General features: G+C 38.9%; 1 protein-coding gene across 1 annotated transcript in view; it reads right to left on the reverse strand.

The window, feature by feature from the left end:
* Positions 1–504: 504 nt before the first annotated feature.
* Positions 505–15,152, reverse strand: part of LOC111167644 (contactin-associated protein-like 3) — a 187,695-nt gene continuing 173,047 nt past the window's right edge. The window contains exons 22-25 of the mRNA XM_089912900.1: positions 8,615–8,617; positions 5,840–6,070; positions 5,531–5,602; positions 505–1,633 (exon numbers count right to left, since the gene is read on the reverse strand). Coding sequence (XP_089769026.1) covers positions 1,440–1,633; positions 5,531–5,602; positions 5,840–6,070; positions 8,615–8,617 — 500 coding nt within the window. The 3' untranslated portion in view covers positions 505–1,439. The remainder of the gene's footprint in view (positions 1,634–5,530; positions 5,603–5,839; positions 6,071–8,614; positions 8,618–15,152) is intronic.

Raw genomic sequence — 15,152 nt, forward strand, 5'->3', positions numbered from 1 at the left:
TCAGAGTAAGTACCTGGCAGGCACATGGCAGGTGGGATATAGAGAAGGCCGTGCATTTTTATTATAACTGGCTTTTCAGCACAAATGGTGACTCCATGCAATTATCTAATGACCACTGCCACAAAAGTAGTTATTGGATCAATCCCCAGAGTTAATATGAATTTTTTGCTCTCCTAGTATTCAAATATACCCTACTTAAAATGAACTAGTTGATTTTGGGTGCTCTATTGGAAACGTATCTCAAGATCCTAGAATCTTGACCGGAATGACAAATTTAGTTAAAATCATATAACCTGTATCTTCCCTTAACATAAGCATCCTTCCGCTGATATTCCAAGTAGTAACAAGGTGAGAGGATAACTCAGGGAAAGTTTTGCCTAGATTGGCTCAAAATTTAGAAAGGAAAATGAAGATATTTGGTTCAAATATGACTTCTTCCCTAATAAATGACCAGACCGTCACAGGAAATCAAAGGGTTGCTGACATAACCTTCAGAAACAAAAATCACAGGACTACAAAGAAAAGTGAAGTGACTTAATCACCTCATATATAAAGGAAATAAATTTAGGATGATATTTCATTCAGATGTGGATGGAGGATACATTTCCAATGTTAAACATGGAGTTTATACATGGGCACAAGTTTAGTTAGAAAATATACATTTTTTTGTGAGCTCATTAGGTGATCGTTATTACAATTTACAAAGAGTATAATGACAAATTACAAAGAAAGATAAGCAAATTATCACAGATTGAAATCCTTTACACATTTTTCTACCTATGAATTCTCTGTTCTGTATCTGAACTTACTAGCAGAATTTCATAGCTGACATTCAACACTCATTTCATCACTAAAATGTATCAAAACTGATTTAAAAGAGACAAATAGTAAAAACAATCAGCCAAAAAGATGTTTTTCAGGTTTCTAATGCAGTTTTGGCCACTGGGCTCTGGTTCACAGGAATATGGGAATGCAGCTGAAGGCCATCCGAGAAGCACTTCCCGGTTTATAAATGTCAGCAGGTGATTGATAAAGGAAGCATAACGGAGGTTTCCACGTAACACGAAACATTAGAGTCCAACTTTGACTTTCATAAACTTCCGTGTTGAATTTTTAAGAGTAGGGCCACAGCTCAAATTCTTATTCTCACTTAAAACCCGAAGTAATTATGCAAAATACATTTCAATTTTAGAGATCAAGTCAGAACAGTCAGAAACTGCCAAACGGCAATTAATGAGCACACCTAAGTCACTGTTACATAAGGAGATCAAGAAGTAGCACTGAGCAGAGCCTCCAGGGACCATGCGTGAGCAAGTTGATGGCGCTGCACACCCACCGTCTGTCCCAGGAGGCCAAGAGCGGGGGCTTCATCCACTGTGAGCCTCTGGCTTAGCAAGACGGTCACATCATCATAGTAATACGTAAACGACCACTGCTGATCAGAAGAAATACTCTTTCTGGCTTTCACTGACTGTACTTTGCATGTTGAGCTCACTTTTCAGAGCGGTCTCAGCATTGTCTCCAGTTTTTGGAATATTCGACTCATTTTTTTCATATAGCCATCTCTGTTGATAAATGCGTACAGCAATGGCAGTGATGCACAGCAAGATAAATATCACAACTGCTATCACACCTACAGAGAAAGGAAAACACAAAGTCAAATTATAAACTGTAAATGTCAGCCTAACTAGAATCTACCCTAGCATCATTTATCATCAGAAAATTTGAAACCAAGTGGTGTTATAACATTAAATGTACTTCTAAGTCCATGCAAACTTTAGACACAGAGGTTTTATGCCTTAATTTCCTAAAGACATATCATGATTGGATTTCAGTGAATGTTTTCACTCTAAAATGCAGAAACACAATGAGGTCTCTTAGGTTACGCCTAGACGTCATGCTAATTGAGCAAGCAGGTTTTTATTATTTTAAAAGTATAGAGTGTGTAGCCCCACCACAGAATGATTAAATGCTTATGTGTATTTTAATGAAAATTCAATTAAATTTTAATGCTGATATACTGTTGAACTACAGTAATGTGCTGTGTAGCCCATCTATCTCTATGAGACCAACAGAGTCTTAAGTGATTCCTGCCTCTGGGGGGTCCACACCCTTGTGTGATCCCCCGTGACCTGCTTCTAATCGAAACAATATGACAAAGGTGATGGACTGTACCTGATTATTTGTAAATGATTACATGATTATGTTATATAAGCTTGTAGCATCTGTCTTGCTAGAGTCTCTTTCTTCCTGCTGGCTATGAGGTGGCAAGAGCCATGCTGGGAAACCCCACATGACAAGGAACTGCAGATGGCTTCCAAGTGCTAAGGAAAGACTCTGTCCAGGAGCCAGCAAAAATTCAGAAGCTCTCAGTCTTACCTCTGCAAGACACTGAATGTAGCCAACAACCATGCAACTGAGGAAGTGGCTCCTTCCCCAGTGGAAACTTTAGATGAGACCCCAGCCCAAGACCCCAGATGAGGCACCTTGATTTCAGCATTGTGAGACCCTAAGCAGAGGACCTAGCTGAGATGTGCCCAAACTCCTGACTCACAGAAACTGAAGGATAATACATGTGGATTGTGTTAAGCTGCTACATAGGTGGTAATTTGTCATGCAGCAACAGATAACTAATATACCATTTTATAAAAAATTGTAGACATATTAATAACATTCAGTTATCTGGAAAGTAAAAGGAAAACAATTTCTCCTGTTGGAAATGTATTGAAGACATTAGGTTTGCCAGCAGTTCTCAACCTTGGCTGCATAGCAGACAATAACTCAGAATCTTTTGGTGGGAGGCCTAGGTATCAGCATTATTTTAAAAGCTCTTCAGATTATTTTAATGCACCATCAGGGTTGAGACTGTCAAGCTAAGCCATAGGAATGTTTACTCAAGCTATATCACATTAGTGAAGAAGGAATCCATTCTGAAACAAATAGATAAAAAGAAGCATTCACTAGTTAATATAGTTTTAAGATGACTGACACAGGCATTAATTAATATCTCCATTTAACAAATGTAAGCAAACATATGTTACTGCTTAGTTGTATAAATCAAAATTTGTATTGCAAAATGAGGGCTCTTCATTATACTCTGGGACAGACATAAGCAAGTGTAATGGAGCCCAACAAACTCAAAGCTTGGTTGGGTATAACTGGTCACAGAGATTCCTGGGCACATGCTATCAGGAACCCAGACCCCTTCTTACCTGAGAGGAGGTAGCATATTTATTATTTTGTGAATATTCTTAAGTATTCATAAGTAGAATATTCATTACTTTCAATATATTTTGCATCTCACTTGGGAACAAATAACACAGTTACTTTAGTTATTTTTATGTCTAGCTACAGGACCTTGCTTTAAGAGCTATATCATATCCAATTTTAGTGTCAGGGACCAGTAACTCTCAATAACATTGATCAAGCCACTTGATTATATGATGACTCTCACTATTACACTGACCCACCTATACATCCAGGGTTTTCTGTATGTGATTGATCACGTCTAACTCTAGCTTGTTTTTGTTTCATGAGGTTTGGTGGGATCCTAGAAAAACTTCTATCTCTACCCCCTATCTGATGAGATTGATAGAATTTGAATAATGCATCTGATGCCTTCCATAACCTTCCTATCAGCAACTCCAGTGTAAGGGTGTTTTTGACAAACGCTCATGTCTGCCTGTGTCTCTGTCTATCTACACATCTGTCTCTTTCTCTATGCATCCACCTGCCCATCTACAATATGGATCCCTTGGCAAGAAACCCTCTGTGATCTCTGGCTTACCAAGTTTGAATATTGCTTAGGTTGATTCTCCTCTCCTATAACACTCCCTTTGTTTACAAGAGGAGAAAATAATGATGCAAAATGCAGAACATGGAGAAATCCACCTATTGGGATAATCCTTTAAACAGATCAAATATTTCACATGTGGGTGCAGTCTGTGATCAATTAGAAAAAAGTCTGATAATTCTCTTTGGAACAATACACTGGAAGTCTATATACTCAGTGACTGACAAACCACCCAGCAACCGGCCACCACACAGATGGAAGGCAGGTTCAAGTGAATTGTAGGGCCTAGTAAACTGAACCATTCTGTCCCTAAGACCTTCTGTGCTCTCATTCTCCATCCCATGTATCAGGAACCAAGTAGGATTTCTCAGGGGAATGATATTCAGCAAGAGCAATAAAACTCTAAGGACCACATATTTGTTCTATCATCAATTTGACTATTATCTCTGGTCTTGCTAATAAAAGAGAACAAACTATGATAATTTGTGAAATTTTGAACTTGGATTCCTACTTTGTAAATGTTAATCACATTTAAGTTGATTTATTTTCACTTAGCTTTGGCATTATAGTGAAGTCTTCTCATTAAAAATAAATTAGAATGATTTAGGATTAAGGTTTAATTTAAATTTTAAAACAAAAGTTATTCCTTTTAGATATGCATTCTAAATAACATTTATGGTTTTTATTTGTTCTTGGAGTTATAAAATGGAGGTCATATTCCTCACTCATTATAAAAATAAAAGTAGTTGAGACAGAAATGGAAATGTTAAAATTCTTACATAGATAGGGTCAGCACTTTAAAATGTCTGAATACTTTCCTAATCGTCTGGAGAAAACTGGTGTCTGGATGGATACAGACGAAATGAACAGATCCAATCTGAGCAGGTGTGTAGCCGGCCTGAACAGTGGACGCCCAGTCCTATCACCCAGCTCTAGCAGTAATTACCTCACTTTGAGGTAGCAAGGAATGGAGAGCAGTTTACTTCTACTCACCAAGCAGAGTTTGCAAATTACTCACATTCCAATAATCTAATTAAACAAATTAAAACGTTCCTTGAATGATAAGGAGGGAGAATTGAATATTAATTTTTTGAGTCAGACCTGGATAAATTTTGCTTCAAAGGATATATTAGAAGATATTTAAGATGAGATTACTTTTACTTCTTCAAATATATATATATATGCATATAGATGAATGGATTTATTTGATGGATATCGCTTTCTATCTGTCTATCTATCTATCTGTCTATCTCTCCATCCTAAGATAAGCTTGATGCCAGACACAGTTTTATATCTTTATGTTCAGGAAAATGACAATTTGCATAGTTTAGGTGCTTCTCCCAGTATGTTTTATTTTTAATCTTATTTTTAAATGTTTCGGGCTAAGGGACTGAGAGGTCCATGGCTATTTTAAATCAAAGAAGTAAAAGTAAATGCATCTTAAATATGTATATATCCTGAGAGATACTAATGGCTATATTCAAATGAAAATCCTCTTATTATTCTGTAGCTTGGCAACCATCCTTTAAAAAGTGTTTCAGTGGAGCCATCGATTCCTTCTCCTAAGTATCTCCAAAGGAGCTGAATTCGGTACAATCACGTCAAGAACATGAGCAATTGTATGTGGCCTGCCACTGCCATTGATCTCACAATCAGCACGGATTCTCACGGATATGTTTTGGACTTTGCTAACAGTGACAACAACGCCAAGGACGAGGTCATTCGCGGCCTCGTTACCTCCGATGACCGCGGAGTCACTTCTGTTCGCATTAACTAAGGGCGTTCCCTCATCTGTTGATCCAGAACGACCTACAGTAGAAAAAGAATGACAGAGGAGAGTGGAAAGGAGAACTTTTGAGAAATCCACAACATTTGAAAGAAGAGCAGACAACGCAGAGACAGAAATGAGCTTGAAACGAAGAACCGAGAATGGAAAGACCAGGGAATGGGGAAGGTGTACGAAAAGAGGACTTTTGGAAACCTCTGGGATGAAGACTGGGTGGAAGACCGCGGGCGCAGAGTGACCGCGGTCAAAGGGCCACGCACCTGCGCCGCCTGAGAGCGGTCGGGTCGCCTCCGGCGCTGGAGCTCCGGGCCCCGCCCCCTCCGCGCAGCGGGACGCGGCGGCCACGTGTCCGCGGACAGTGACCCGGGCGGGCCCGCCCGGGCGCAGCGCCGCCTTCAGCGGGGCGGCGGGACCGAAGCGCACTGCCGAGAGGCAGCCGATGAAGCCTAGCGCGCCAGCCCGCTGCGTGTCGCGGTCCGCGCCGGGAGGCCCTGCGGGCAAAGAAGTGGGACACACCGTTAGGGCTCAGGAGCGACTGGCGGGGACGCAGGAATAGCCTGAGTCTGCGCAGCAGTGATGAACTGAACTTCCCTCCGAGCCCTTCGTTTTTAGGAAAGAGCCAGAGTCGGTACCTGCCGCCTTGGTTGATGCCCTGCGGGTGGTCACTCCCCGTGTGAGTCAAGTGAAGCTTCTTTGGATGCAGTCACGGGGCACTGACGAATGAAATCCTCCGCCAATGCATTTTTCAAAATATTTTTAACAGCATTTGTGGCCAGTAATTTAGGTCTCCTGTGTTGGGGGACAGCAGCGTTCTGGGAATCCCTTCTTGCAGTTCCCTCACAATTAACACTTTATTCTGGCTGACTGTCCTGAGCCCCACAGAGAGGGCCTCTCCGTAACTTTAAGTGCTGCCCTTGGAACCCCGCACCACACTTCCTTTCCCCCTTTTCACAAAGGTGGTCTCTGTCCCGGGTCCATAAATCAAGGCTTTTGCCCCCATCAACCCCCTCCTGATCCCCGCCCTTATCCCCAACTGACAGAAGTTGGTTATTAAGACCGAAGAAGAGCAGCGACGGACACAGGAGAGAACATCTATTCGTTCACTTCAGTTATGATTACATCCCGCAGTGCGCTTGCTCAGTGGGCACGAAATCTGACCAAAGGCCCTTAGCTGTAGACTTCAAGTTTAAATGTATCAGTCTGGGAAGCGTCCATGTCCCCCACAGAGGAAACCACATAAGTATTAGGCAACTTTGGCATCTGCTGTCAAACTCCCTCTCACTTCACCTTGTGTAGAAAGGCTCGTTGCCTCTTCTTTTTCAAACAATCATCAACAGCTACCAAGAATTTACCAAATGATTCCCATAGGCTGGGCATTGTGCTAAGAGACTTATAGACTCGTGAATAGTGGCATTTGAACTCTGAAGCCAGGGGTGTGTAACCACACTTCCAGCTAGCCTCGCCTGGTGCATCAGTTACAGAAGGTCACTCTCCTTGGATCATCCCTCTCTCATGCAACATGTGGAAAGCCCGTGGTGGGTAGTGTGTTTTATCCTTGCCTCCCCCTGCACTTAGCTTAATGTCTGTTACATAGGATGCACGCAATATATATTTTATAATCAAAGAATAAATTTAGTCCCATTACCACCCTTCTGTGGACAGTTTGGGTATTGAAATTTTTAAAAATGTGTCACTCTCAAGGTGTGACCTGAGAAATTCAGAGGACTGACCTTGTGATAAAAGATTACTTGCACTGGCTCCAGATAAAAATGTACGTCCATAGTTGGCTGCCATCTTATGCCACTGAGTTTTACTGAATGTCGTGGTAACTAAATACATCCTCATTGTCGCTAAAGTTAAACAACATACCCTGAAGCTTCTATTTGAAGGATAGCAGAATATGCCACCCCCAAATATGCCATTTTGGCATAAGGATTATTTTCTTGAAAAACAGCAGGTACAAGGACACTGACATCCGCTTTCTGTTCCTGAAAGCAGGAGATAAAACTCTTATGGAAAAGCTGCCCTTTTTGTACCAGGAGGAAAAATACATTTTTATGACCAGAGATGAGGAGACCAGCCCAGAGAAATCTGTACATACAAACCTTGTTAAAATAACCCCTATCTTCCTTTCATCTCCTCATACATTTTAGTTGCTTTTTCACAATCACCACTCTCTGTTCAACCTCATATATAAACACTTGGACCTATCTGCTTTTTGGGTCTTCATTTTCCTGTAGGGACTCCCATGTACATTTAAAAATCTGTATGCTTTTCCCCTGTTAATCTGTCTTATGTCAATTTAATTCTCAGGTCCAGCCATAGACCCTAAGAGAGGAGAGGTCAAGTGTTGCCTCCCATACAAACTCATGGGGTGGATTTCCTGAATCTTATTACAGGTCTCACCGTTTTTCCTATTAAACTTCATCTCACTATTTCAGTCTATAATTCCTGAAAACCAAATATTCTGTATCCTAATTTCTTCTGGCTTGGAAAAGAGCTGTACCTTCAAGAAAAATGGCCTAACTTTGAGATTTTCAGCAAATGTATTGGGAGTTACTTGGGCTTACAAAATTCTGTTCATGATTTTAAAGTTGCAAAAGTAAATGTTTGCTATGGAAAAGACCTCTAAAAACAACTAAAATTGGGGGCATGCATTTGCATTGTTATAATCATAATAGACATCTGTCTGACACATATAGCTACCTTGGCCAAGTTGATTATACGAGACATCAAAGATCTTTATGCATGTGGAATTTCAGGTAGCTCCTTAAGTACACTAAAGTAAAATGAGCTAGGCACAACCCAACTAAAGGATTATCAATTAAAAGGGTAGTTACTTTACTTTTTAAATTTTGCATTCAGATATTATCTATTTCTTAAAGAAAGGCACCCTTGCTTATGTAAACTTGAGAGAATGTCAAGAAGAAATAAAATGGGAGACACTGCAATAGCAACACAGGACTTTTGCAAGGCTAACATCTGAAAAAAAAGAATTACAGGTAAAATAAAAGTTTTAGTTGTTGGACAAATACTAGCTTTCCTGTTCCTGGTCAAAGTCTGACCTGAGCACTACTAGGCAAGGGTAACAGAAGGAATCTCAGGCAGACATTTATCATAATGAATTAGGCCAATTTTGTGGAATTTACTTTTTAAAGATAACCTAACTTCATGTCTTTAGATAGTGTTGTTACTAAGGAAAGAAACATCAGTAGCATATCATATTGCATTATATTTTCCTGTATTTCAAGACTGTACTTAATATTTATACATATATGTGGATTTGTGAGTGTGAATGGGTGGATTTATATGTACCTGGAGAGCCTATCATTAATCATGTAGCTGTAACTATGTTATGCATGTACATGTGGGTATAAATATACATTGAAAGGTTTGATGCTCAGTTTCCTGTCAATTTTCCAACCTGAGGTCATGGTTTTGAGTCATTTTTTGATTGGAATAATTCTCTAGTATTTTCTTAAGATGGGAAACTTGATTAGTATTTAATCTAAATCTTTCCTTGTCATCCAAAATATCTTTTTTTAACCTGGTCAGATAAATTATATGTTAGATGTATGAGTTGCAACCATTCTTCTTAGCAGTATATCATTCCCTCATTTTTATTCTATTGCTGCAAATGAGAAGTTGGATGCTGATGTCAATATCATTATTTTCCATTGTAGTAACTTCTGTCTAGAAAGTCTGGAAGATTTTTCTCTATGGTTTTGTAATTCACGGATTTTCCCAGAATTTCCCCAGATGTGTGTCTTTTCTCATCAAAATCAGTGAGTCCTTTCAATCTGCAACTCAGGTTCTCCTTTAGCTCAGAGAAATTTTTTTAATACGTAAGTATTATCTTTGCTTCTTATTCTCTTTCTGGATCTCTATTTATTCATATTAGGTTTTCTAGATCTAACTTCCAAATGTTTTATTTTTCCCTCCTAATTTCTACATCTTAATCTTTTTGCTCTGTGGCTTGAGACATTTCATCTACATGATACTCCATGCCACTGTTTAAGGATAACCAGTGATGATTCTCTCCTTTAGATCACCCAGTGAAATTTTGAAAAATCATATTTATTTTAATTACCAGGGTTGGTGCTTGTGTCTGTGTGTGTGACTTTATTAAAATCTCTTTGAGTGCCAAGTTTCATCCTAGTTGTCTTCCATCTATTTTGATGCAGGAAATTTTATTTGTTGTTTTTTCTTCTTTCTCTACCCCTACTCTTGCTTTTAGATTCCCTTAGTGGTGGCATCATTATTTACTTATTTATTTATTGGGACTGCTTATTGTGACTCCATGGTTAAGGATGTTATACGATACACAGGTCCTGACACTGTGGACAGTGCAGCTTCTCTGCCCTATAGTCAGCAGCAGACCTGCATTCAGACTATCTGACTTCTTATAAAGCATAGGAAGAGGTCTCTCACCCTCACCCTCACCACGGGAGGAAGGATGTGGCCCAACAATCCATCTTTCTCAGCTCCAGGAGAAGCAGAGAGGATGGGGACCGTAATGTGGAGCAATGTTGACCTTCCCTTTGGAAGTCTTGAGTTCTCTGCAAGGCAAATTTTCCCCAGGATCCACGGTTTTCACATACCACCCTAAGACTCTGCTGTGTACTCCTCCTCCAGTCCAGAGGGCAAACTCCTACCCCAGCGCTCTCATTCACACTTTCCTGGCTCCTCTTGCCTGCTGGACTGGCCCTATAGTTCCTAGGTTCAGGGGCACAAGCAAGTTGAACCGGGAGTAGAGGCAAGTCTTATGGTCCAAGCAGCAATTCCCAGAAACAGGTCCACACAAAGTCAGCATCCGAATTAAAAGAACTGTACTTTTTTGTTATTAAGCTGCATGAGCTGCTTGTAAATTTTGGAAATTAATCCTTTGTCAGTTGCTTCATTTGCAAATATTTTCTCCCATTCTGAGGGTTGTCTTTTGGTCTTGTTTATGGTTTCCTTTGCTGTGCAAAAGCTTTGAAGTTTCATTAGGTCCCATTTGTTTATTTTTGTTTTTATTTCCATTTCTCTAGGAGGTGGGTCAAAAAGGATCTTGCTGTGATTTACATCATGGAGTGTTCTGCCTATGTTTTCCTCTTAGAGTTTGATAGTTTCTGGCCTTACATTTAGGTCTTTAATCCATTTTGAGCTTATTTTTGTGTATGGTGTTAGGGAGTGATCTAATCTCATACTTTTACATGTACCTGTCCAGGTTTCCCAGCACCACTTATTAAAGAGGCTGTCCTTTCTCCACTGTACATTCCTGCCTCCTTTATCAAAGACAAGGCGACCATATGTGCATAAAGACACAGACCTACTGGAGAACGGACTTGAGGATATGGGGAGGGGGAAGGGTGAGCTGTGACAAAGCGAGAGAGTGGCGTGGACATATATACACTACCAAACATAAGGTAGATAGCTAGTGGGAAGCAGCCGCATAGCACAGGGATATCAGCTCAGTGCTTTGTGACCGCCTGGAGGGGTGGGATAGGGAGGGTGGGAGGGAGGAAGATGCAAGAGGGGAGAGATATGGGAACATATGTATATGTATAACTGATTCACTTTGTTATAAAGCAGAAACTAACACACCACTGTAAAGCAATTATACCCCAATAAAGATGTTAAAAAAAAAAAAATAGAACTGTGCTTAGAAAGACAATGAGTGCAAATCCATCTTCCCTGTTAGCTGACTCCTGAAATTCCATCATTAAGTTCCTTCCTTTTGGCTCAAAAATTTTCTTCCCTTTAAAGTGTAAAGAGAAAAAAAAGATGGGGGAACCTTAGGAGAATACTTAGTGCATTATTAGAAATTTACACATCAGGATGAAAATGTCTGATAAACCTCTAGTTTGAGAACACAGGCATCAACAGAAAGTAAGGGGAAATTAGGTGCAGTTTCATGCTAGGAAAGAAGGGGAGGAGAAGGTGGTTTGAGCGTGGATGTGAAGAAAAGTCATGTTTAGGAAAAAGTGAGCTAAGGGCTGAGGATAAAGTTCACTTCTACTGTAATTTTGAGTAGAACCCCTTAAATCACTTTGGATAAAAACAGATTTAATATATTTTTTCTCTTAAAAAATGTCTATGGTACGAAATCTTGAGAGTTTGATCACATTTCCAACAATTTAGGACATAAACATTCTCAACTGTCTCAGGTATTGGGTAGTGTTGCCTTTAAAATATATTGCCAAGGCCATGCATTCCAACACACGAGATGATTTCTTGTTTTGTGAGGAACAAGCATGTTAACAAAAGGTTCACAAGGAAAAGGAAGGAACAAAGAATTAAAATGTGTGTGGAGAGCTTTCTGCTACCCACAATGAGAAGTGTTTCTGAAAGGCACTGGCAGTAAACAGTGGAACAGCGAAAGGAGCATTTCCAAGCTTCCCTGAGGTTCTCATCTACAAACAAGAATCAGGAAACAGAGTGAACTGTCCATGGAATTGCAGGAAGCAATGAAGAGCATCAGAAAGGGTAAATATGTAGATAATTGAAGTGAATATCGACTGTTTAAAACAACAGCAATAATAATGTCTCGTGGAAAAAATAATATGTAAAAGTAAAATACATGACAACAATGGCAAAAGGGGTGGAAGAGGAAGTAAAATGGAAAAAAATAAGGTTTTTACATAGTTTGGGAAGTGTACAAAGTAGTATATAATAAATCAAGGATGAATAATTAATCTTAAGAGTAACATAAAAAAATACAAAGAGGTACAACTATAAAGCTAATACAGGAGATTAACAGTCCCAAACTGGAAGCAATCCAGCTGCCCATCAACATAAGAATAAACAAACTGTGGTATAGTCATGCAATAAAAGACTACCCAGCAAAGAGAGCAAGTGAACTACTATTACATGCAACAACATGGATGAATGTTAAAAACATTTTAGTGAATGAAATTGGCTAGACTGAATATAAGTATCAACCTGCTATTTATTTTGGAGTTGATGAAACCAGAGTGAACTTCCTTTATGCTAGCTAAATAAATGACATAATTAGAAAATCATGCTAGACAGACTTTTTCAGTCTTGTCTTTCGAACAGCTCAGGGTTGGAGGGACCTGATTTTCAGAGTCAGAAAGAAGTGAATTATTCCCTCTCCCCGGCACCCCACCCCACCACACCAAAGTATCCCTGGCACTTGCAACCAATACCTGGGAAGAAATCAGGGGTGATTTAGGACCCTAAGCACTTTAACAAGCACTCCTAGCAGGTATTTACTGGAAGAATATTCTTTAGTAAATTATATCAACTCTTCCTATAATGACATTTCAATAGTCTCTGCCACCCTTTCACATGACAAGGAAATAATGTCAGAATCTACATGTGTGCTGCTTTTAGCTCATCAGCTCTTTTTAAAATTGTGACTAGGCTTGTCCAGCCTTCTCTTGATGTGCCCTCACTCCATCTCAGAGGTCCTTAATCCTGGGCCTTTCCTGTTCTCCCCCTCTATTTCCCATCAAACCCTGTTCTTGAATAAACTCATTCACACAAGAGAATAAATGTCCAATTATGACTCAGTGTTCTAACTCTCCCAGGTACATGTGCAGAAAAGGCATTAGCAAAAGAAATAAATCTCTAATGGATTTTTTTCCTTATTTTTGAGATTCATTTCAGATGCCATAAAATTCACCCTTTTAAAGTGTACAATTTTTAAAGTGTACAATTGTACACTTTTAAAGTGTACAATTCAGTGGGGTTTTTTTTTACAGGGTTGTAAAACCTTTCCCAGTAATTGCAGGATCTATCACCCCAAAAGAAACCCTGTACATATTAGTGGTCACTTCCCACTCTAACCTCCCTCCCAGCCCCTGGAAAATCTAAACTACTTTCTGTTTCTATGAATTTGCCTATTCTGGACATTTCATATAAAAGAAATCATACATTATGTGGTCTTTTGTGTTTATCTTCTTTCATTTAGCATAATGTTTTCAAGGTTCATCCACGTGGTCCCATGTATGAGTACTTCATTACTTTTTATGGCTAATATTCCATTGTACACCACTTTTGTTTATCTAATCCTTAGTTGATAGACACTGGGGTTGTTCCCAATTTTTGGTTATTATTAATAATACTGCTCTGAAAATTTGTGTACACCTTTTGTGTATGGATATATATTTTCAATTCCCTTGGGTATATACCTAGGAGTGGAATTTCTGGGTCACCTGGTAACTATGTTTAACATTTTAAGGAACTGCCAAACTGTTTTTTTACATTCTCACCAGCAATGGACAAGCTGCACAATTTTACATTCTCACCAGCAATGGACAAGAGTTCCAGTTTCTCCATGTCCTCTATGACACTTGTTACTGTCTGTCTTTTTGATCATAGCCATCCTATTGGTTGTGAAATGGTATCTTGTGGTTTTGATTTGCATTTCCCTGGTGACAAATGATTTTGAACATCTTTTCATGTTCGTATTTGTATATCTTCTTTGAAGAAATGTCTAGTCAGATCCTTCGGCCGTTTTTAAGTTGGGTTGTCTTTTTACTGTTTAGTTATAAGAATTCTTTATGTATTCTGTTTATCAGATACAGGACTGGCAAATATTTTTTCTCATTTTTGTGGGTTGTCTTTTCACTTTCTTGAGAGTGTCCTTTGAATTACAAAAGTTTTAAATTTTGATGAGATCCAATTTATTTTTCTTTGCTGCTTGTGCTTTTGAGAATCCATGATCTAACCCAAGGCTTTTAAGAAAACTTCTCTAAAAAAACCATTGCTTAATCCAAGGTATATGGTGTTAGGCAGGGGTCCAACCTGATTTTTTAAACTTGTGGATATCCAATTGAGCCAGCACCATTTGTTGAAGAGATTATGTTTTCTCCATTGAATGGTCCTGGCGCCAATGTTAAAAGTCAGCTGACCATGAATACATAGTTTTACTTCTTGACTCTCAATCTAGCCCACTGACCAATAAGTCTATCTTATGCCAATACCACACAGTCTTTACTACTGTAAGTTTGTACTAATTTTTGAAATCATGAAGGGTGAGACCTCAAACTTTATTCTTCTTTTCAAGATTGTCTTGCATTTCCATGTGAATTTTGGGTTCAACTTGTCCATTTTTGTAAAAAAAAGGCCATTTGGATTTTGATAGAAATTGTGTTGAATCTGTAGATAAACTTGGGGATCACTGCCATCTTAGCAATGTTGAGTCTTTCAATCCATGAACACAGATACCTTTCCATTTATGTAAGTCTTACATAATTCCTTCCAACAATGTTTTGTTGTTTTCGGTGTACATGTCTTGCATTTCTTCTGTTAAAGTTATTCCAAAGCATTTGATTATTTTTGATACTATTGTAAATAGAATATTTATTCTATTATTTCATTCCTCATTTTATTCTTGTATTGTTCATTGCTAGTATATAGAAATATAGTAAATTTTTGTGTTGGTCTTGTATCTTTTCCAAAACTGTTTATTAACTCTAATAGCTTTTTTCATGGATTCCCTACAAGATCGTGTCCTTGACCAACAGAGATAATTTTACTTCTTCCTGTTTTATCTGGATACTTTTTACTCTTTTCCTTGCCTAACAGCCCTCCTTCAAACCTGCACTACAGTCTTGAACAATA

Source organism: Delphinapterus leucas, chromosome 6, assembly GCF_059928025.1.
Source record: "Delphinapterus leucas isolate spDelLeu-1000000601 "Yukka" chromosome 6, BTC_Dleu_Yukka2, whole genome shotgun sequence".
In the NCBI taxonomy this organism is placed as follows: domain Eukaryota; kingdom Metazoa; phylum Chordata; class Mammalia; order Artiodactyla; family Monodontidae; genus Delphinapterus; species Delphinapterus leucas.